At 34.9% G+C, this 24,756-nt stretch overlaps 1 protein-coding gene across 3 annotated transcripts; it reads left to right on the forward strand.

The window, feature by feature from the left end:
- Positions 1–7,223: 7,223 nt before the first annotated feature.
- On the forward strand, positions 7,224–24,396 carry LOC112046632 (uncharacterized). Of its 3 annotated transcripts, none has more exons than XR_008251994.1 (6): positions 7,224–7,361; positions 16,905–16,961; positions 19,088–19,151; positions 19,964–21,972; positions 22,476–22,562; positions 23,224–24,396. XR_008251994.1 is itself a non-coding variant. In XM_024083338.2 (6 exons), the coding sequence occupies exons 2-5, from the start codon at positions 16,948–16,950 to the stop codon at positions 22,492–22,494; spliced, it is 2,106 nt and encodes a 701-aa protein (XP_023939106.2). In that variant the 5' UTR covers positions 7,224–7,361; positions 16,905–16,947; the 3' UTR covers positions 22,495–22,517; positions 23,224–24,396. The 3 variants fall into 3 exon arrangements, 2 of the variants coding, with proteins under 2 accessions (XP_023939106.2, XP_052744460.1); XM_024083338.2 differs by having other exon boundaries at positions 22,476–22,517; XM_052888500.1 differs by lacking the exon at positions 22,476–22,562.
- Positions 24,397–24,756: the final 360 nt, after the last annotated feature.

Genomic DNA, 24,756 nt, shown 5'->3' on the forward strand with positions numbered 1-24,756 from the left:
TTGTGGGATTTTTGATATTTAAGACTTTTTTCGTTTGCGTCAGATTCGCTTTAATTAATTAATTAATTATTATTACGTATCAGTTATTATATAATTATTATTATTGTGTTGAATTATAAATAACTGTTAGTGAAGTTAGTGTTTCTGTGTTTTTTTTATTGATTGATTATTTTATTATAGATATTTTGGATAATGTTGTAGGTCGCACCTACTTTTGAGCTTTTTTTTATTATGACAAGTTTTATCTACGTTTCTCATGCCTCTCATTAGTTGTAATAGTTTATTTGCATACAGTGGTTATTTCGCCTATTTAGAGGACATCACAATTTTTTTTTATATATATATATTTTTTATTGTATTACTTTCTCAATACGTTTGTTACCAAATACGTTTGGATATTTGTATGAGCAAGTTTTGTATATAGTACAACTTATTATAAATATAATATTTTTACTAACTAGATGACGTGTCGCGACAGTGGCTGCTGAGTCAGTGTGTGTTTGATTATTCGTAAATTACTCTGTAAGAAGTTTTTTCACAAAATTTAGTAACAATATTTATCGAAAATACCTCTTTATAGTGATCAAAAAAAAGGATACAAAGGGTTTTTAGATTTTAATAAGTGGTAAGGTTTTTTAATGATGTTGATGTTTTGAATAAATTTTTGTCAAATTCTACATACCACAGTTATTGGGATACCGTTGATGGCACTGTTGACACATTTTCTGACGGCCGCTCCAATAAATACGCACGCGTTTTGACATATTGTTACGGAGAACCCTAAAATTAATGACATAAGGTCCACAATCACTCGGCAATAGTGAGTTGTTTACAATTTGAGTAACAATATAACATAATTTTGACAGAGGAGAAATACAAACTTTGTCAACAACCTAAAAAGCTTAAATAATGACTTTGTCAGAAATTCTTTTCATAACAATAATAAAAAAAAGATTCCGACGAATTGATAACCTCCTCCGTTTTTTTTTTGAAGTCGGTTAAAAAAACGATATTTTGAGTTTGGGTTTTGGTATCTTCATACATACCTGCTTGGTAAATTACGTCTGTTATCAAAATGAAAATCAAAATCAAAATCAAAAATCATTTATTTCAAGTAGGCTCAGTTTACAAGCACTTTTGACACGTCAGTTGACTATTTATACATCAAAAAAATGTATTAGAATTAATTAATTCGTTTTGTATGCTACAGATAAACACACACACAGTTTTTGACGGCCTCCGTGGCGCAGTGGTATGCGCGGTGGATTTACAAGACGGAGGTCCTGGGTTCGATCCCCGGCTGGGCAGATTGAGATTTTCTTAATTTGTCTAGGTCTGGCTGGTGGGAGGCTTCGGCCGTGGCTAGTTACCACCCTACCGGCAAAGACGTACCGCCAAGCGATTTAGCGTTCCGGTACGATGCCGTGTAGAAACCGAAAGGGGTGTGGATTTTCATCCTCCTCCTAACAAGTTAGCCCGCTTCCATCTTATACTGCATCATCACTTACCATCAGGTGAGATTGTAGTCAAGGGCTGACTTGTAAATAATAATAAAAAAAAAACAGTCAAACTTAAAATACCATCGTATAACGCGTTTAAAGTTAATATTTTCTTAGTCAACACTTAGCTCTTGCAATATTTATTACAGAAAGCTGTAACTTACAGCTTTTTAAAAGTTGATTAAAAATGTCAAAGTTTCGTTGTGAATGAAAACGTGCTGTATTTATTGGAATGGGGCCCATTATTTATAGTACACAAAGAATACCTTGCAATGTACAATTTTAATCTAATGTGACAGTTATCAGAATATAGATTATGAAAAGTTTGTAACTATTGTTAATGAATGAACAGCCGCCGTCTCATAAATTAAAATATACACTTTCAAATATAACAACTTTAACACGCATTACATAAAGTTCAGAATCGTGTTAAATAATTTATTACAAAATCGTAGGGCGTGACATATCGAAACCAAATAGCGCAGTCATTTTTGTCTGTAAATAAAATCAATGAGAAATAATTTTGTACTTTTTGCAATCGGGAGTTTATTTAATTTATTAACTTTGAAAGTGTAATATTTTATTTATAAGTCTGTTAGAGTTTAAAAATGAAAATGTTGATGTATGGTTATCGAGACACCGTAAAACAAACTGATTTATAAGTAAGTAGATACATTACATGTTCAATTGAGTGTTGCAATCGCATAGCGATTAAATGCTATTGATTGTTTCTTGGAGTGAATTTTTTATAGACTTTCGAGACCAATCTGACCGACAGTTGATATTATTTTGTGCGTTTGTCGCAAGTTTTGTCGTGAATTTTGTCATGTCGCGAGTATTGCACCGCGTATGGTGAACGTAGCCTTAAGTGCATGTAGTATAAGAGTACGGAGTAAATATAAAACAAATGAATATAAAGGTTATTCCTCTAATGTGTCGTTTTATTTAATTTACTAGTGGTATCCTTGTCTCAATTACTTTGACACATTTTGGTTTGAATGTGAAGATTTTTTAATCTTTTTGAAATTCTTTGAATTTTTTTACTTTTTGGGTAATTGGGTGGAGTAGGAAGTTATTTATAATATACCTAAATTATGAATCAATTATGCACCGTGACAAATCTCCTCACTAATTTAATGACAGTCATATGTCAAAATTCGAGCAGCTCAAAATAGTTTTATGGAACCCAAATGGCCTGTCACACCACTCTTTAGAAGCTAAACTATTTTTAGAAACAAATAGCGTATGGTGCGCATGATTACCAATGCTCCTTGGTACATCAAAAATGATCGCCTGCATCGTGAGCTAAAAATTAAAACTACAAAGGCAGAAGTTGCACACTCAAAGAAAACATACCAAAAGCGTATTCGTAAACATCCAAATCAACTTGCAAGGAACCTAATGATGAAGAAACCTGATACAACTTTCAAAAGGCTTAAGAGACCAAGCACCACAAGATGTCATGAAATAGACACTACATTATTATATTTGGGCAAATCACTGGATTTTGCACCAAACACGCCGTGATTCAAATACTTAAAATCCCGCTGAATGTCTCACGACAGATTGCAGGAATAATTGAGAGACTAAATAAAAAAAAAATTATAATAATATACCTACCAAGTTAGCTAGGCTACGAGGTCCTCTGAAGATTTTCTTCCACATTAAATCTTCAGTCACTGTTGTTATTAGTTATTATAGTGATAATAGTTTAGTTAAGTAGTCTTTAGAGAATCATAATATTTTTATTTGAAATTTTCCTCTTAATTTAAGACCTTTTTTATTATTTTTATTTTGAGTATTCCCCGCTTTTTAAAGTTTTCCATAATTTTTTATTTTTGTTATCAAGTGTTAACTTTACTGTTTTGTATATAACTTTGCAATTGTTTATTTATGTGCGGGTTAAATATTTTGGTTAAATTTTTTTATGACACCCGTCATGACGTCTAAAAAAATTTAAATGAGTCATGACCACGGACTTGCTCGCTGTAGCAGCAATTAACGTCTTTTTAGAGATGTTAATTAAACTAGACTTAAATATTCTTCCTTTGTGACCCAAAATGATGTTTGTTTGTACAGTGTAGGTAATAGGTATTCGTTTCCGAACTGTATGGTAGTTGATCTGCGGTAATATTTATAAAAGTGAGGTGGAATAGGCGGCGCGGGCGCGGCGGGAATATTCCTAAAATATTACATATTTTGAGCGCGAGGTCGGCGCTGTTTACAATTTACATCTTTCCGCTTTACGACCGCCTCGTTACACATCTTCTCAAACGTTATGTATTTTTAACTTCATTGGAAAAAAGAAAATTTGAAAATATATATCCATTACTAATATTATAAATGCGAATGTAAGTCTGCATGTCTGTCTGCCTGTCTTTTCACCGCTAAACCACCCAAATTTGGCAAAGAAAATACCCCGAGTCTTGGTAAATACCTACGAGCAGTGGTCACAACCTGTGTGGAGGAATCGAATCACTGTGTGATGTGGAGCAACTTGTTGCGTTGAATTATTGAATCGTCATTGCGAACAAAAATGAGCATCTGCGGCGTAGCCAGGATTCTATCTGTGGGGGGGGGGGGGGGGGGGGGGGAAGGGGGCAGCTGTCAAAAATTAAAAAATGTATGGGAAATGGGAATGCTATCGACAGGTCACGTGATCAAGTTGTCGATCAAATTTGTCATTTGTTAGTTTTCGAAGCGTTAGGGCTTGTAGAAAGAGAATCGATGTGCCACTTGGCTAAGGCCCCCGGTCACTTATAGGTCCAAATGTAGTTGTAGGGTCAGTTTGAAAACAAGTATGTACATAGTTGCTTAAGTAGGTACTATGGTAGGTATGCAATTCGTTCATAGACCGGGTCCCCAGATGCGAGTGAGTCAGCAGCACGGGCCGCAGCGGCTCGCAGAGCCTTGTCGGTTTGCCAAGTGCTATTTCCGACCGATATAAAACTTGATTACCTAGATATATTATTATCTATTTTTATCTGACTACGGAGAAGTCGAAGGGGTTATGATTGTTGGGTGGGAATGTAAGTTTGTGTGTCCAGTCGTAGAGCCTAAATTACTGAATCTATTTCTTAAAAGAAAATCTATCTATACTAATATTATAAAGCTGAAGAGTTTGCTTGTTTGTTTGTTTGATTGAACGCGCTAATCTCAGGAACTACTGTTTCGATTTGAAAAATTATTTCAGTGTTAGATAGCCCATTTATCGAGGAATGCTATAGGTATCCCCGAATTCCTACGGGAACGGGAACCACGCGGGTGAAACCGCGCGCCGTCAGCTAGTGTTAGATAAAAACAGGAGGTAAGCGTAGTGAGGGTAACCCACGCCATACAGCATTTCATCCATAATAATATGATGAATGTCTATTAGTTACATTTTCAAGGTTAAACTGATGAACCGATTTAGATAAATAGGACCTTCGAGTAGAACACAGACAACGTTTAACGTGGAAACAAAATGCACCACCACCGTGGTTCGCTACGTCCATAAATTGTTCGACTCCCTATGATTGTCACACATAGTCAAAGTCAAAGTCAAAAGCCAGAGCCGTAATGCCGGGGTTTGCAAAACCCTATAGGTGTGTGACACGAAGATTCATTAACAATCAGACATTTTGACTACGTCCAAATACTAAATCGACCTGTTGTAAATTCTGATAATGGATGAAAATTAAATGATGAAAACCGTCTTAGAATGGAGTTGACAGCAAAACCAGAAAAATGTGAAAATCGCATGAATCAATAAATTATTTCTTCTGTAATTCAGTATTTTTTAAATAGGCACAGAAATATAATTAAACCTGAATGAAAAGTAACTATTTTATGTAGGTAACTTTAAACTCATCATGTCCAGATTAATTGACCTACTAACTGAAATTATCATCCAAATCTTAGCCATTTTGTGTGAACAAACATCCAAACTAAATAAAAAAAAAACTAATAAACACGCTTTATTCACGTCCAATTTTTAGCACGCACTAAAAATTGGACGTCCGCCATATTGGATTTAAGTCACGTGACTATTTTTTTTCTAATTCCTGACATCAAATTCTTTCATTTGACATCCATACCATGGGGGTGGATTTCAAACAGCCAGTCTGCTATCTTGGGGAGGCCGCCATATTGGATTTGTTATGACGTTTCTTAGCTAGTCATTCATGTATTGTCATCAGAACTCAGTGGGTGTGCAAAATTTCATCCTAAACGAAGACCGGGAAGTGGGTCAAATTAAGATTCCTAAAAAGAACTAGAAAGAGAAAGACTAAAAAGTGAATAAACTTATTTTCTTTCTTTCTATTCCAAGATTTTCTTACATACATAGTCAGTTAAAATTGAAGCTAATAAAATCATTATCAAAGATAAAAACAACAATTTTGAACAAAAATATTATTGACAATCTGTGGGTGCCGGATCCATTTGGCAGAGAGAAACACTCGAGCAGAGCATTAGACTTGTGACGACGGGTGTAGAGTTAAGGAATCCTTTATGGTGCTGACACTCCCCTTCTCCACCCTTGTTGTTCTCCCTGATCAGCCAAACCTGATCTGATCCCACCAGAACAGCCACCCTAGAACGCTAGTTCTTATATAGAAGTAAGATAACTAAGCAAAATTAATTTCTGGCAAAGTTAAAGTCACTTTACTAGCCACGTTGTATTATTTATCATTATCTCCGACTACCTTCTCCCAAAAAACATTAATTAGTAAGATCCAGCTGTAACATACGAATCCAAAGTTATTTCAGTGTGAACACCTAATCGCGGTTAAATCTGGTTAAAAATAATCTACGGCCTGCGCAAGGTTATTTTGTGTTTTTTTCGTCAAATTGAAGGTTGTGAATTAAAAGATCTGGCTTCTAATGAGTGGTAACACAGGCGAACAGTGAGCCTGAGTCCGAAATAAAACTATTTGCAAATCTAGTAACGTGCGTACACGATATCGATATCTTCATCCTAATAAAGTCGACACAGGTATAATTTGGTTGCATTTTAACTCTTTACTCGGCTGCAGAAAAAGAGTTATGATTTTTGAGCGTATGTATATATATGTACGTATATCTCATTCGTACATAACACGCTCTACATACAGCCTTTGATATATTTTAACATGAATTTTACAAAAGAGGTTTCGGAAGATATAAGTACGAGATATTAGGTTCGATGTGAATTACAAAAAAACCGTTCTATTGATTACGATCGAGTAACAGCATATTGGGGTAAAATATTTCAATTCTATGAAAGAACCTAGCGTTACCCAACTTAATTAGACTGATGATAAAAATGTGATAAAGTTCGTACGGGGAAGTATTACTGTCTGAAAATTATACTTGCTGGGTATAATTACATGCATATTACGTATCAGACTGAAGGGCGCAAAGCAGTGCATTATCAATATCATATTACTGTATTTCTAGCGAGTGTGCTCATGAAGTGTGCTTTGTTATAGGCGACGGTTTCCCACTTTAACATCAGCTGGACCATCTGCTTGTAATATCAACTATTAATATAAAAAACCAGTGTGCTTAGACAACACGACTGAAGTGAAATTCTTTAACTCTTACTCTTAACGTCCTTACACTTTTTGTAACGCATTCCCCAGCTTACTCCCCAAGTCAAGACTGCGTAAAGTACTTCAAAAATTTTAAAACAATATGTCTTAAATTCATCGATAGTCGATAGTTCGCAACAATCGCATCCCTACCACTCCCGCGGCTCCCGCTCAATCGCCGCCTGCCCGGGCGCCCGGCAGCGCATCCGAACGAACGACACCGCACCGCGATCGTGTTTACGAACGTTTCCAAATTCAAACTTTTACAGTTACAGTGCTTTGGATTTGCATTCATATACCCGTACCTTAGGTGAGTTACATACATTCGACAATTTAGTATTGAATTCCAGAGAGGGACTGAAGAATAGGATATTAATATATCAGTAATTTATAGCTATTAATATGATTTTTTAAACATGTGTTTAACATTTGCACGTTGCCTCTTGCACTATTCAGTAAGTGGGTACGTGTGACTGTCGTGGTTTTTATTTTTTTGTGTTGTACTTACAAAGATTTAGTAATAAATTACAGTTAAGGGCTGAAAAATAGGATCGCAAATATTAGGTATTAAGATACAAGAGACATAAAATTACTTCTTACTTTTTTCCAATGTCTCTTGGACTTACTTTAGACGTAGTCTGTGTCGTTATTTTATTATTTACTGAATTTTTGTTTCTTAAAATTATCCACGTATTTCCAAAAGTAACGTAATACCTACCTAACTAAAACGTATGAATTTAATGAGCGATGAATTTTCTTCACTAGGAAATCCATTTTCTATGCCAGAAACCTCGTATGTGAAAATGTATCTGCTACATTTTGAACCAAAAGGAAATATCAGATACATTAACTATGCTTTTCTACAGTTTTTTCCGATTTGCCTCTTATTAATATAGATCTTAGAAATCTTCTTGAGAATCACACTAATATTATAAAGGCGAAAGTTTGTGTGTATGACAGTGTGTAAGTATGTTTGTTCCTCTTTTACGCTGTGGTTACTAAAGCGATTTGACTGAAATTTAGAATGGAAATAGATTTTACTCTGGGTTAACACATGGGCTACTTTTCATCCCGAAATAATCCATCGTTCCCGCGGGATTTGTGAAAAACTGAATTACACGCGGACGAAGAAGGTTTATGTATTTGTAAATAATGACTTTACCGTCGGTTTTCACAGTCAGATTCAATATTCCAGAGATCTCGGTGTACTATTTAAAATATGAGGATTAAGTGGTAGGTAGTGATTTTGTGATCATTTTTAACCGAGCTAAAAAAAGGAGGAGGTTCTCAATTCGTGTCTAAGATGTTTTTTTAGAACATGGTTATTTCATCAACATGATACTAACGGCATTTCGCGCACTCGCTAATTGTATTAAGGCTTTATAGGAGAAGGGTTTGAAATAATTATTAATTGAGTATAAACTCGAATAACCACGTTTTCAATTCCGTTTAATTTCATAGGGTTACCTTATTCCAGTATTAACTTCAGGATAACATCGTTAATCAAATAATAGTTTGTTAAACAAATAATACGAGTTAATTACATATGTACCTAAATAAGTACAGTACCTGCATTATCTTTTCTAACAGTATTTTGGCGACCTAACTCTAATGGAAAGTGATTAGATATAAGGAATAGGTAACCACATTTATTCAGCTTTATTCAGGATATGTTTTTAGATTTCCGCATAATATATTTCTAAAGTATAGCATCTAAACAGAGGAGTGAGAGTCTCACAGCCATAGGAGACGGCCTTAGAAAGTTGTGCCATCTCCCATTCTTCTTTCTTGTACCTAGATGTACGCCTAGGCGTCGAGTTCGAATTCGGCAGAATCTCTGTACGCTCTCCTAAAGCCAGCCATTGACGGTCAATTATTTCTGCAGCTGCAGCAGAAACGTGAGAATAATTGATTGTCAATGGCGTGCATAAGCCACTTGGAGACGCTGCTATAGCCCCATCAGTAGACTACAATAAGAGGTCAATAACTACAACACATACAAAATAACAAAATATAAGTATCTACATATTCTTCTATCGAACTATGGAATCGCCAAGCGATTTATCGTTCCGGTACGATGTCATGTAGAAACCGAAAGGGGTGTGGATTTTCATCATCCTCCTAACAAGTTCGCCTGCTTCCAACTTAGATTGTATCCTCACTTACCATCAGGTAAAGTTTGTGGTGTTGTAGGAGTTAATCACTGGATCTACTGAACTGATTTTAAAAATTCTTTTACCACTAGAAAGCCATGTTATTTGTGAGTGTCATAGGCTATATTTTGTCACCGTATTATCACGAGAACGGGAACTAAGCGGGTGAAACCGCGAGGAATATATAAAAACGGACCATTCTTATGTGTTTAGTAGTTGCCTTCGTAGCGTTAAATCCGAGCTTTAGAGTCACGTCGCACTGTTACTCACGGCTTACGAAGCTGCGCTTACGCGGTGCTAAGTTTCTGTTTAAAAGTTTCTTTTTTTATTATGGATTCGCATGTGAATATAGCCAGTCATCTAGTAAAGTACGTAAGCCGTGATGGACTAGTGGATAAGTTTCTTTAAGACAGACCTTTTGTTTTAAATATAATTAAGTACAGGCAATGTCATTCCTGACTCGAATACATTCTACTTAGTAATTTTTACTTCGATGATCCCAATATAATTGTTACTCTTTTTGATAATTTGTGTTAAAACAGTAATATAAGTAATATATTTTTTTATGAAATGGTATTTTTAAAACCTTTCATTTGATACGCATATTGTTAGTATTAAGTAAAAAAAAAAAATACCTTTCCCCACCCTTTTTCCACTTATAGGCGCCATTTTAAAAAAATACATAGCCTATGTCACTACCACAGTTCTGACAAACTCAATGACACCTCATATGTCAAAATCTGTCCAGCCGTTTGGGATGTAGAGCGTGCTAAAGAAATGTACATATATACATATATATATATATATACATACGCTCGAAAAACATTACCCTCCTTCTGATGCAGTCGGGTAAAAAATGCAGGCCCTGTTGCTAAAAGATGGGAACAAATAATTGAATACTAAATCCGAACGAAGAAAAACTCATTGCTGCAAAAAACATTGCTGGAACAAACATGGTTGGAGCATACACATTAGAATACAGTATTCCAGAATCAATTTTCAAGAGCTAGACCGAACAGATGTACTGGTGACTAATGCCAGCTCTCTGTTACCTGAGCCAACATTTCGACCTTTGTGTGCTAGCGGCATACTCACCACACAAATATGTTAGAGGTAAAGGTAAACAACATCTAGAACGCGTCTGTATTTATTATTGTTTCGCTCTTGGATTATACAGATTCTGGATACGGAAACAGCATTTTACTGAGACTGACTGATTTATTATTTGCGTAATAACGTGTTTTCTATTTTGTCTATGGTGTTTTTTTTTTATTCTTTACAAGTTAGCCCTTGACTACAATCTCACCTAATGGTAAGTAATGATGCAGTCTAAGATGGAAGCGGGCTAACTTGTTAGGAGGAGGATGAAAATCCACACCCCTTTCGGTTTCTACACGGCATCGTACCAGAACGCTAAATCGCTTGGCGGTACCGCCGGTAGGGTGATAACTAGCCCCGGCCGAAGCCTCCCACCAGCTAGACCTGGACAAATTAAGAAAATCTCAATCTGCCCAGCCGGAGATCGAACCCAGGACCTCCGTCTTGTAAATCCACCGCGCATACCACGGAGGCCGTCGGCCGTGTTTATGTTTGTCTATGGGGTTTAGTTACTTAGCTGAAACAATCAAGTTTAAAGATACCTTATTTAAATCTAATTAACAGAGGCGTTTAATAGATTCAACCTTTATGTTTCGATGGGATATAATTTTTAATTTAAATTTAAATTAACAGACGTAAACGACTACTTTCGCATGATACTTTGTTTTTTTTACAAATCCTGTGAGAATCACGGATTTTTAGGGATAATTTAATTTTATTATTTTTATAAATAGAACGCAGTTCAGAGATATTAGCATTAAAACGTACATTGATTCGGAAAATTTCCATGACTAGACCTCAGGTTATTCGTTGTTCTATGTTCGTTATCGTTAGTTTTGACATATTTCGGTCCTTTGATGGATTGTTGGACTTGATGAAATCCTAATAACATTAATGGTGCTTAAAACTATTGTTAAGAGCGCGCAGCACGTCGGTACGATATGGATAAAATTCGAAGCGCAAGCGAGACGCCGAATTATGACTTTTACGTGAGTGAAAAGCACGGAGCGATTGACGCGCGACGCAAATTTTATGACGTGAGCCAAAAAATTTGCGTCGCGCGTCAAAACCATTTTTACCTAATTGCAAGTAAATTAAACAACATAACGAAAAACAAAATGGCCATGTTCAAGATAGTTTTCTATACAAAACAAAAATTTAAGAAAATAAGTTTGCTTTTCCTGAGATTGAAAGCAAAATGTGTATTTTTCAAAAAAATAAACTATCGAGAAAAGTTTTACAAATTGTGTATTTTGTATAGTCATAACGAAGCTAACACTTTGAATTTACCCAAATGTCAGGCTCCTAACTTTTCCAGAATCTGAGATCCAGAACGATTTGTAACCACCAAATTACATAGTGCACACTCTTAAGCAACGAACAGAGTTTAGCCCTTAAGTAATTAACAACTTGGATTATAATTTAACAATGTTATTTATAAAGCTAGGTAAAACTAATAACCAGCCTCCCTAGCCAAGTGGCACGTTGATTCTCCTTCTACGATCGCTAACGCTTCGAAAATAAGAAAGATGTATGGGAATTACATTTGCTATCGACAGGTCACGTGATCAAGATCTGTTATTCCTATACATTTTTCGAAGCGTTAGCGATCGTAGAAAGAGAATCGACGTGCCAGTCGGCTAGGAGGGCTGATTATAGAGAAATTATATAGGTAAATCAGTGGCGTAGTTAGGTAACCAAGGGTCCTAGTGCAAATAAAACAATGGGGCCCCACTATTATTCAAAAAGGTTTTTATCAAGTAAAGATATTAAATAGCTCTTTTTTGAGCCCTTCAGGGCAGGTAATAACAATATTAAATATTAACGACATAAATTAGATTTGACTCTTGATGTAGGCATTGGGCAATAAAAATAGAAAATATTAACAAATTAAACAATTTTCATTGCCATGATTAAAGTCGGGTTGCAACCTGTCATATTTATTTTGAAAATGGGAGAGATTTTCGAAAGTTCAGTTCGATTGAGATTTTCTAGTAAGGATTCGAGAGCACCCTGAGCTTGTAGTTACACCACTGAGGTAAATTAATTTTCAGTTAAGTACCTCCGCTCATAAAATTAACCGTTAACCAGTATCGGTCCATCACTCAATTTCACATAAATAATATTAACTGCACTGTTTCGACAATTTGACCCAGTTCTGTCGTAAAGTTCACTATAATATTTACTTCATTAGCGAAACGAATCCAATAAGCGATGTTAATTCGATCAAACGAAGGACTATTAATTATATTATCATGTTCGAATATTTACAATTTTCACGAAATATGATTCTTTAAAATGAATTTATTTCCCTATAAACCTTAAAAATCAAGTTATTTTAATAGTTAAAGTAATTGACGGCGGACGGCGGCGGATTGTACTTGACGGCCGCGTGGCGCAGTGGGTAGTGACCCTGCTTTCTGCATCCACGGCCGTGGGTTCGATTCCCACAACTGGAAAAATATTCGTGTGATGAGCATGGGTGTTTTCCAGTGTCTGTGTGTATTTATACATTATATAAGTATTTATATGTAGTATATAATTCTATATTAATATTATAATATCAACTATCTTAGCACCCATAACACAAGCTACTCTGTATGCTTACTTTGGGGCTAGATAGTGATGTGTATTGTTTAAGTATATTTATTTATATTTATTTATTTAATTAACCTAGTAGACTGAAGATGATTCTTCGTGGTCTCATTACTGTAGGTAATTTGAATTACCTACTTATTTATTGATACCCGCGACATTGTCCGCTTGAAATTAGGGTTTCTACATTTTTTTTCCAAATAACAGCCAAATTCAAAGAGTTTATACCATTATTACAATCAGTTTTTCGCAAATCTCGCAGGAACTATGGTTTCTTCCGGGACAACCAATGTGTTAATGTAGGTTATAATCTATCTCCATAACAAGTACCAGCTAATTCATTTGAGTAGTCGCGACGTGTAAGAGTAACAAACATTCATACCATCAAAACCATCAGTTTTTCGTAAATCTCAGGAAACATAATTTTTTCGCGACAAAGAGCATATGATTGTGTTAATCCAGAGTATTATCTATTTTTATTTTAAATTTAAACGAAATCGGTTTAGCAGATGCGGCGTTAAAGAGTAACACACATCCAAATATCCACACAAACTTTAGCGTTAATAATCTTTTATTTTTCTTAGCTTTTGTATGGCTTTTTCGCACACCATGGCTTTGGGTCCAATCTAAGAGTAAAATGTAATACTACAGTTAGAGTAATTAGACTAAAGTAACAAAAATATGTAGTTATAATTATGAATAAATTATGCAAGGAATTGTTAACTTTGAAATATTCCATGTCGTCATAAGCATATTAATTGGCGTTAATTTTCACGTTCAATCAAATTGATAAATTCGTTAATAGTCGATTATCGATTTTAACTTAAGAATATCATGTGTGAACTACAGTTCTTTTTATGATACCTACATCTTATTTAGATTCATCTGTATCTTATATACCTACGAGTAGGTACAAGGAACATACATTCCCTTGATTTTGAGACATATCGGTGTTGTTGGAAGTTTTCTTGTGTTCCTCATGTTAGTTATGCTAGTTTTGCAATTTGTATGTTAAAGGAAAAGTTAGTACTTGTGTGTGTACATAAGAAAATACATCTTAACTTGGAATAGTATAACATAAAGTAACCATTTACAGTAGGTAGGTTCTAGGTAGGTTTAACGGCTTCCGTAGCGCAATGATATGCGCAGTGGATTTACAAGACGGAGGTCCTCGGTTCGATCCCCGGCATGGGCCGATTGAGTTTTTCTTAATTGGTTCTGGTCTGGCTGGTGGGAGGCTTCGGCCTTGGCTAGTTACCCTACCGGCAAAAGACGTATCGCCAAGTATATCGTCCCGGTACGATGTCGTGTAAAAACCGCGTGCATCACTTATCATCAGGTGTGTGTAGTCAAGGCTAACTTGTAAAGAATATAAAATTTGTTAATGAACATACCTTGGTAATGAATTTCAATGAGGTTTTCGTCATTACCTCTATATGTATAGAGTAACTAATTATGAAGGTTTATCCGTACCCATAGTTCAACATTGTCTTCCACGCTGACGAAGTCGCGGGCGTCCGCTAGTTCGTTAATAAAAATAAAATTAATATAAGAAGTTCTTTTGGATATACATTCCGTATCTCGTAAATAAACGTCGTCAGATCTTTAGTAAACCATGACGTTACTCAGAAGGAATTTAATGCAGAAAGGAAGTTGCACGTAACCAAAAATTTTAATCGATAATATCCTCTTTTTGTTATCCTTTATAAGTGCTCATTTAAAATGCAGGTATATTATATTGTACCTAATACCTAAAGGTATGGAATCAATAATGATAATTTACATTCATCATCACCATCATCATCATTGACAGCCGATGGACGTCCACTGGTGGATATAGGCCACTTGCATGGACTTCCAAACAAGACGTTGACGAGCCGCCAACATCCAGCGGCTTCCTGCAACCTACTTTATATCTTCGGTCCGCTTAGTAGGGGTTCGACCAACACTGCGCTTTCCGGTGCGGGGCGCATTCCAGCACCTTGGGACCCCCAACGTCCATCGGCTCTTCTAATTACGCGCCCCGCCGATTGCCTAAGGATTTAGGTAGAATTTACGCGACATCTTATTGGAACACGTGAAAAAAAAAGGTTGCTACAACGTTTTACGGACATTTTTAATTCATCTTTAATTTGTCCGTAACGGGGACATGCCAAGATCGTTGGCCATACAGCCTGAGTTTTACGATATTTTTCGAGGACCTATGATTGGTTTGTTTATTCGTTTAGTTGTTTTTTAAGCTTGTTGGTAACTGAAAAAAATAATACAAAAAAAAATATACAGCTTCAAATTACTTCGTCGCTTTGGTACACTGGTGAACATTTTGCCCTAGAAGAGAAATAAAAAATCCAAGGAACATACTTTTATTAAGCAAATTAATCAACCAGATCCTTATTTATACGGGGTATACCTGGGTTACCGTGTTCCACGTTGTGTGGGCTAGTGGCAATTCCCATTAGGAACATTGAACTAAGTTAATTTCATCAGCTATTTTTCAAGCAATAAATAAAAGTCGTCAATAAATCTATACTTCTGCAAATGAATTATTGAAGGCGAATGTTGGGAAAAAAGGAAATTTATTGATCCCGCCGTGGAATGATAAGGCGTAGTTGAGCTAAAATTATATTGGCTTCCAGCCATCGACTATAATTATCGTAAGAGTGCCAAATTCTGCCTTCGCATTCCATCTGTGGCATCAATAGAAATGTAACTAGCATTTTCTATGAAATTCGTCAATGGAACTAATCCATTAAATATTTTTATTCATATTTTTATACATATTGCTTTAGGTAGTCAATATAAGTATTTAGTTTTCTGAACAAAATAAAACTTAAATATTATTTCGATTAAGCAATTAAGGTACATCTAGAACGTAAGCCTACCCAACAACTACACCTATACCTACTAGAGGACCAGACCTCTTTAGAGAGGTGATTTCTTTGTAGCAGCGTGAAGGGTCAGCTCACCACGCTGCTGCAAAGCAGATTGGCGGGCTTGGATGATAATGTTCCTTTAAGAGCGCGCAGCACGTCGGTACGATATGGATAAAATTCAAAGCGCAAGCGAGACGCCGAATTATGACTTTCACGTGAGTGAAAAGCACGGAGCGATTAACGCGCGACGGAAATTTTATGACGTGAGCGCCAAAACCATTTTTACATAATTGCAAGTAAATTAAACAACATAACGAAAAACAAAATGGCCATGTTTCAAATGGCAATTTTCTATACAAAACAAAAATTTAAGAGAATAAGTTTGCTTTTCCTGAGATTGAAAGCAAAATGTGAGCAAAACATGTATTTTTCAAAAACAATAAACTATCGAGAAAAGTTTTACAAATTGTGTATTTTGTAGCATTTACCCAAATATCAGGCTCCTAACTTTTACAGAATCTGAGATCCAGAACCATTTGTAACCACCAAATTACATGTTGCACACTCTTAACGGTCACTCGATCGACACCGTTATCATGTCAAAGATATTTAATAGCCATGATCGCCTTAATGTGCTCTTCGAGGCAAGAGGGTGTATCACAATCAATTTCCAAACACGGGAACGAGATGAGTTACTTAATGACAATTTCTAAATAATAGAAAAATAACCTAAGACCTCATGATTCGAAACCACATGGGCTAACCTCCTAACGAGGCGGTTTTCGAAAGGAGATACCTAATCTATATTCTATAGGTACTATTCTTATAAAAAGGTAAAGTTTGTGGTGTTTTAATCTCTGCATCTACTGGACCGATTTTGAAAATTCTTTTACCACTAAAAAGCCACTTTATTAGTGAGTGTCATAGGCTATATTTTATCCCCGTATTCTCACTGGAACGGGAAGTATCTGCAACTAAAATGGTGTATAAAAATAAACACCGCCTTCTAATAATACGTTTTTATAAATCACCCCTACTATTTATAGAATACTAAATATTAGGTCACAGAGAACAGGTGGTGGAATGAGTGCGTTTACAGAATCACTGCTAATACAGACAATGATCTCATTCCAGTTGGAGTCACTGAAGCTGCATACAATACGAGCATTACGCCGAAATGGCTGCGAATGGGTGAGTACGAACGTTATTTATATGTTTTCCTTCGCTTATTCTGCAGTTGATAATAATTATTTAAGATTAAATAATAAATAATTGGATTTTCTGATTAACTACGGCAAAGGAGCAGAATTTTTGGCGATTTTGTTGAGAATCGATGGCTCTATGAAGTGGTGACTTCTCTACTATTATTTATGGGATTTATTTTCTGTTATCCCTCTATTTATTTAAAAATTCTAGCAGATTTCCAATATATTTGAGATTATATCGGAAATCTGAATCTAATCTTTAGTAGAACGACATTATACTGGCATTATTATCAAAGATTTTCTTTGTAGGACTATTTCATTAAGTAATATTACAGACTTATCATGCTACCCATTAAGATCTTTGTCAAAATCTGCTGCGAACAAATCGTAGCTAAACCAAATATATATATTAACCTGGATTCATTCTGAGAAATCGGAACGAATTTATTTTGAAATTTAGGTTTATTGCTCGGAAATAGTTAACACGCAAACAAAAAGAAAACAACAATAAAACTAAAGATATGTTTGTTGTGCATTGTATTGTACAATATTTCCTATGGCCATGTATTCTGAGTTAGCAAAAGGCCTTGATGACAAAAGGAACAAATAGACATTTAAAAAAAATATATTTTATCAAATAATGTATATCGTTGGAAGTCACAGTCAGTCCTAGTCAAGTCATGTCATGCTTTAGGCAATCTTACTAAAACTTTTAGTAAAGTTGCCTTCGCTGATAGAGTCCACCGAGAAAATCAAATTAATCATTTAAAACACTTTGTTCAACCTCCACTTCACTTGTGCATCTTCAGAGAACTAAATTAGATAAAACACATTCTACTTTATACAATAAAACTCTAAAATGCAGAAAAATAATAAAAATAAAACTAGAAGTACATGTGATTCCTACGATTTTCCCTCCAAAATTCATAGACAAAATTATACATTATTCACGTCAACGGCCCAAATTCAAACTTAGAATTTGTTTACGTGACTTGGTTGTATGCACCGTTGTATCACAGACTATGTACAAAATTAGTGTGCTGGTTTAAAATAGAAATAATAATAAATTTACACGTGTGACTAATACATACGTGTTTACATTTATAATATTATACTTAATATATCTTACTCAAGGGCCATTTGCCAAGATATGTCATACTTTGTTACTGATTACTTTTCGCTTTATATCTATACCCTTACCACCGCGTCTGTATGTCTATTCGCGATAAAGTCGAAAACTTCTGGACGGATTTTTAAACGGTTTTCACTGATTCATGATGATTATATAATTAATCAAAGTTTTGTGTATATTGGCAGTAAAATGTTGATCATTGTTGAAAGTGTCACAATTTTGCATGAGATTCTGTTGCTTGAAGCGGTTAAGTCCTGGGTGCTAGTAAATAGTATAAATTGAAAAGCTATGTTTCAAAACACTATTAAGTAGGTATAAAATGAGTACTTTGGTTTGGTAGTTTGTTTTAAAATAAAACAATAGTTTCAATTCAAATAAATCGCAATAATATATTTTGAATCCTTGAGGCTTATGATTTCATAAATCAATTCATCAATTTACCTTTATTTCAAAGAAATACTTTTATTGTTAAACGAAAATTACAATTACTCATAAACTCTAAACTAAACCGTTTATGACTTAATATAGAACCAAAGACATTATATTATATTATTTATGTCGTTGCATAGAACATAATACAAATACTATATATAAATAACAATATAAATAGGACTTGCTTCCTACCTGAAATACTTAGTTTTTTTAATTAATAAACCGCAAATATCGACAAGTTACAAGTATTAAAAAAACCACATTTTTAATATGTATCCGATATTTCCGTGCATACCAAATACAATTTTATATTTGATGAAATATGCCAATAAAAGTTCGGAAATTAAAAATGTTTGGCTAACATGGAAATATTTACTATACAACGTTTGTTGACAGTAAAATCAAAACGGACGGGACAATTTTTGGTGGACGGAATTTTTTTCGAGCCCCTGCTAGTTCAGAATGGGTCAACAATGGCCTACGTTGTTTGTCTCTACATCGATGTTGTCATACATGTAAAAATAACGTGATATTTGGACCGATTCCAGATACGGACCCGCTCCCGTCGGACACGCCGGTCGGATCCCGAACTACGGTAAAACACAGGTCAATGTGAGTGTTTACTTTGGTTATATTTCTAACAAGCCGTTCCCGTGAGAATACGGGGACAAAATAGCCTATGACACTTACACATAACGTGACTTTCTAGTGGTAAAAGAATTTTTTAAATCGGTTTGGTAGATCTGAACTGCTAACCAATGAAACCAGCTGCAGCACCACCTCCGCCTCTTGTTATACAGGCACCTGACAATACATCTCCAAAAACGGTTCAAGGAGATAGACCAGAAATTGTTATCACAGACAATCCGGTAGGTATGGTAAGAAAAAGGGAAACTGGAAAGGCAGAAATGCAGCGTATGGGCTGGTTCCTAAATTCACTGAAGAGATAAAGTTCGAGGGGTACTACCTACAACACCTCGAACTTTTCCTCTTTATAACATTAGTATAGATAGTTGTAGAGCTCTTTGTGACAAACCTCGTCTAAGTATTACCTTGTAAAGCAGCGCCGCTGTTTTCTGGTCCGTGGTAATGTCATGGTTGGTTGACGTGCGCAGTACGGTTGTAAGGCGTATTCCTTGCATGCCCTGCAAAGTGTTGCTAAGTGTTCTATACAAAGTTTTCATCTAACATCAGGTGGATATCTGCATGAAATGCTTTAGAAAGATTAAAAGCATTAAATATAATCAACCAATGAAGACCAACCTAGACCTCAATTTTGAAGTACCTACTGTTTTGAATTTTTCTCTTCCAGACATAATTAAGTATGTATGTCATTATCCCTGAATAATCTTCATGAACATGTCAACGAAATTTTGCGTATCTGTATATTTATTATAAATACAGTTAATGTTTTTAAATTTCAGCCAATGGGAGGAGTTGAGCCACCAGCGTGCATTCAAAACGCTATGATGACCAAGGATAAGAAACCTTTCACATATACCCCAGGAGGGTTGGATTTGTCACAAATTAAAACACCCAGTATGGCCAGGAGATTGGCAAGACAACGTTCCCAAGAAGAACACGAGCAGGCGTATGGTCAGCAACAACCTAACAATAATTATCAATCGCATGGACCCGGAGGCCCTGTACCGCCACCTCCACCACCAATGAAAATACCAGCTCCACCACCACCTCCGCCTCTTGTTATACAGGCACCTGACAGTAAATCTCCAAAAACGATTCAAGGAGAGAGACCAGAAATTGTTATCCCAGATAATCCGATAGGTATGCTAAGAAAAACAAACAGTCCGTATCATTGGGAAGCTGAAAAGGCAGATTTGCAGCGTATGGGCCCGGTTCCCAAATTTACAGAGAGAACACCTGGTCCGTTAACTGTTAATTTGCCGGCACACAATACCTCTCAGAACTATTCTCCACAAAATAATATTCAAAGACAGAGCTACGGGAACAAGAATCAGTCTCCTGACAGTCCTATTCATAGGCCAGAGGCACAGTATGCTCATCAAAAAACTGCGTCACCAAATACTAACGGTTCACCACAAACCAGAGAACTACTTGTCAGGCAAGATTCACAATTTAATAAGAGTCCTCAACCTTTTGCTAATCAATCTCCAATAAGCACTGGTTCACCTTATTCGCCTTCTCCCAATAACCATTGGAAACAACCAGATAAAAGAGATTCTCCAGTGTATACTACCAATAGTCCCCAGTCACCACAAACTAACCGTGGGCCATTTTCACCAGCCGTTAAGCAAAATGTTCCAAGTTACAATCAACCAGCACCAGCACCCAATAATACAGTATTTCATACCCTTCCTAGAGCTGGTCCTCGAAACCAAGAAAACTTTTCAAATGCTTACAACAATACTCCTAATAACATTAAAGAATCACAGCAAAGTCCTAATGCCGAGGCTTCTACAGCACCATGGCGAACTAGTACTCTAAACAGGCATCCCCGCGAAAACCAACAGATTCCTTACAATAATACAAGTCAACCTCAGCCCCAGTGGAAAACCCAAGACGCAAACAATAATCAGACTGAAACTTATACTCCACCATGGAAACAAGAGAACAGAAATACTCCTAACCAAACTGGCAACCAACAACAATACACCCCTCCGTGGCAAGCTCAAGATAATACACAAAGGTCTATGGCTCCTACAACACCTCCGGAAACTCGATACCAGTCAACAATATCAGTTCCGGTGACACCAAAGAAACAAACAAATCAACCTAATTACAGCAATATTCAGCCGAACAAAGAAGCAGTGTACGTAAATCAAGAACCTGTTTATTATTGTTCTGATAGTCCAAAGTCGATACCACCATGGGTTAAAACACAAAAGGAAAAAACGAAAACTCCACCACCGGTGTGGTGTCAAAGACCGTTGGAAGGTAAAGAAAGTGCACAACGAGAATTATACACTCCACCTAGAGAAACGAATCAAGAGCCGGCGTGGGTAAAGAAAAGTAATGAAATGCAGCGAGGTAATCGCGAATTCGTAAGTCCACCTAAATACCAGCAGCAAGCTCAGCCCAATTGGTCAACACTTCCTTCGGAAAACAGAAAAAGTCTTCCGCGGGACAATAATCAAGGAAGGGTCATTCCAATCCAAATGGAAGTCTCCAACACAGATTCACGAAATAAGGGCAACCAGCCTCATTTGAGAATTGTTATTGACATGAAACAAAACCCCGATACCCAAAACGGTACCCAGGCGCCATATTCTCAACCAACACAGCGTATCATGAGAGTTTTATCTCCACAACTAGTGAGAATGGATGATAGTCAAATGCAGCCAGATTTGCCTACGTTAAACACACGTTACCAAAGTACTCAGGACAGTCAACCAAAGACGCGAATAATTCCAATACAAATCGAAGGTGCAGACAGCGGTGGGGCAAACAAAAGGTTTGTATCAACTTTTAAATTTATAAATACTCTAGATGAATTTTAATTATTACAAGTCTTCAATGTACTCGACCCTACATAATATTTGAGTCTTCAATTGCTAAATTATTTGCAATATACGAAAATCGGTTCTAAATCATTTATTTACGGTTGACTTGTTTTTATTCTTTACAAGTTCGCTCTTGACTACAATCTCACCTGATGGTAAGTGATGATGCAATCTAAGATGGAAGCAGGCTAACTTGTTAGGAGTAGTATAAAAATCCACACCCCTTTCGTTAGAAGTCTATTTAAATTAATATAAAATAACTTTTCGCTTTTTAATTGACGATCTTAAAAACAAGCAGCATTCAGTAAATGCTAAATAGCAACGAATGTTTAAATTAAAAATTTAAGGAAATTGTGGCTAAACCCAATTTTTTACCAAATACACGGAATATCATCAAGCTCGGTCTAAAAGACTGGCGTTACCTTAAGGAAATTCAAAATGTTGTAATTTTCAGCTTCGGTGGGCGGTATTAAGGGAGCTGTTTGCACTGTCCAAAGTAAACACACTTTTTATTGCACTGCTTCTTCGTGATTCAGTCTTGGTACTTGCTATAATTAGCATCATTACGCTTTGCGAACGCTCTAATTCAGTTTGCGTCGCTCATTTAACCAATTTGCGCTCTACTATGTGTAATTAGCTGCTAAATATCTATTTCATTAATTATAAATTGAATTTTATTCGTCACTGCATTGATGCTTCTAAGTATTTTTTTAGTTTTTTAGCATATTTACTATTATTTATTGGCTTGTAGAAACGTATGTTGTAACAAATATATGTCTGTTTTAGGTTTGAATAAGTAAGTTTTAGCAGCTTAACGAAAATTTTAAATGTCTAATAATTTGTTATTGTTTTAACTAATTGGCTTAGTATTCACAAAACTAAAGTGATGTTGCAGTATTCTAATGTAGTATATATATTTGTCCTTCCTGTATAATATATTAGGAGAGTCTTTTAAAAATTAGTCTAGCAAAATACAAAATTAAATGTAGCTGTTTAGAGAAATGGTAACTTCTTTCAGTTTTGGATATTAAATTAAGTTAATTTTTAAAATAATTAATACAATCCATTTCCTATTACATTGAAAGGGTTCTTATTTTTGTTATAATATGTTATATTATTATTTGTTTTGTTATTATGTCCCACTTTTTATAGTTTTATTGTATAAAATATTTTACATAATTTTTCCGTGTCGTAAATTTCAGAGAAATATACCACAAAATCATTCAAGAAAGTCCACCGCGGCAGTCAAAGGCTTTCAAAGTTCTACAAGTCATCACAGGAACGCAGGATGTGGATTAGTTCGGAATGATCAACAATATTTTAAAGTATCTATTTATTCATAAAACTAACAATAATGCTATCACGTATTTGTAAACGTATACGTGATTGAATTTGTAATTATTCAAAATTATTAAAAATGTAGTATTTTTATATCTTTTAGGTGTATATAATATCTTAAGATAAATTAAGTTTTACCATATGAACTATTGTTGAAACCGATTTTACGTTATCGAGAGGAACTAACGTATACGATCCTAATGAAATATTAATGTCGTAAACACGATAATTAAGTAAAAATATTTTTTTAAAGATAATATTTTAGATTTCTTCGCGGGAAATAACGAGCTAAAGAAGTAACTTATCGTACAATTTATATTGTTATTTATAGTTTAATTATTTATTTTAAACATTTATATAGATAGCTAATTTTTAACAATAATAATAAATATATTATATCGGATACTCTATTTTAAGTGCTGCTTTATTTAATGTGATTATACTAATGCTCATGTTAAAGTGGAATACGGCTAAAAACCAAAGAATAATTAGGTTTTATTATAAATTATTTACTAACATAGTTATTTATTTATTTTTAGAATATAATAAATTAATAAGATAAACTTTAAATAGGTATTTAAATTAAAAGTTACCACTTTGATTATAAATTTACTATTATTTGTTAAAATAATATTATAATTTAGAAACGTTTTTAAAATTTCCTTTTCTTGTTTACTGAAAAATACTAATAACATAATTAACTTAATTATATATACTATTATGGTTTATAAAGCTTAGTGTTTGCACTATTTATTTTTATATTATAATAATATATTTGTATTATCCACTTTCAAGTTTATAATTATTAATTTTTATGTATTTATATTTGCCAAGTATTTTTGGTTTGTGATCAGTATTCTCATTATTAGTATAATATAATACCTACTCGTTGTATAATATTTATTTATATTAAAATATGATAATTAACGAAACACTAACAAATTAACACTATTATTATCCGCACAAAGAGTTACCATAACAATTTTATAATAATAAACAATAATTCCCGATAATCCTGGGTTGTATTTGTGATTAACTTAAACAATGAAAAATAGTGCTGACGAACTATAACATCAGCTATTTTTTTTTTTTTGGAATAGAATGGCATAAACAAAGTAGACGGTGGATAGTTTTTGTTTTATCTGTCGCTTTATCTTTGCATTAATTTACGCCGAAATACGAGCTATACTAAGTTCAACCTTTGGAGTACTGTGCCTTTAAGTTAAGGTTAATATCAACTTCTTCCGTTTCCGCATTCAACAGGCCGTTTAATATATAGACAATCTCATACTGTTTTAGTTTTTCTTTTTTGTAGACTTTAGATCACCGTAGAAATGTCTGTTCTGTATGTGTTCTATCGTGTCTATAACGGTAAATGCTAAGAGTACTCCATCGTC

This window comes from Bicyclus anynana, chromosome 22 (genome assembly GCF_947172395.1).
Source record: "Bicyclus anynana chromosome 22, ilBicAnyn1.1, whole genome shotgun sequence".
Classification (NCBI taxonomy): Eukaryota; Metazoa; Arthropoda; class Insecta; order Lepidoptera; family Nymphalidae; genus Bicyclus; species Bicyclus anynana.

Bases quoted from the DNA above. Each gene is read 5' to 3' on its own strand.
- LOC112046632 (XM_052888500.1), top strand. The intron at 19,152-19,963 runs GTGAGTGTTTAC...TTTAAATTTCAG, and splicing joins ACGGTAAAACACAGGTCAAT to CCAATGGGAGGAGTTGAGCC. The intron at 21,973-23,223 runs GTTTGTATCAAC...CGTAAATTTCAG, and splicing joins AGCGGTGGGGCAAACAAAAG to AGAAATATACCACAAAATCA.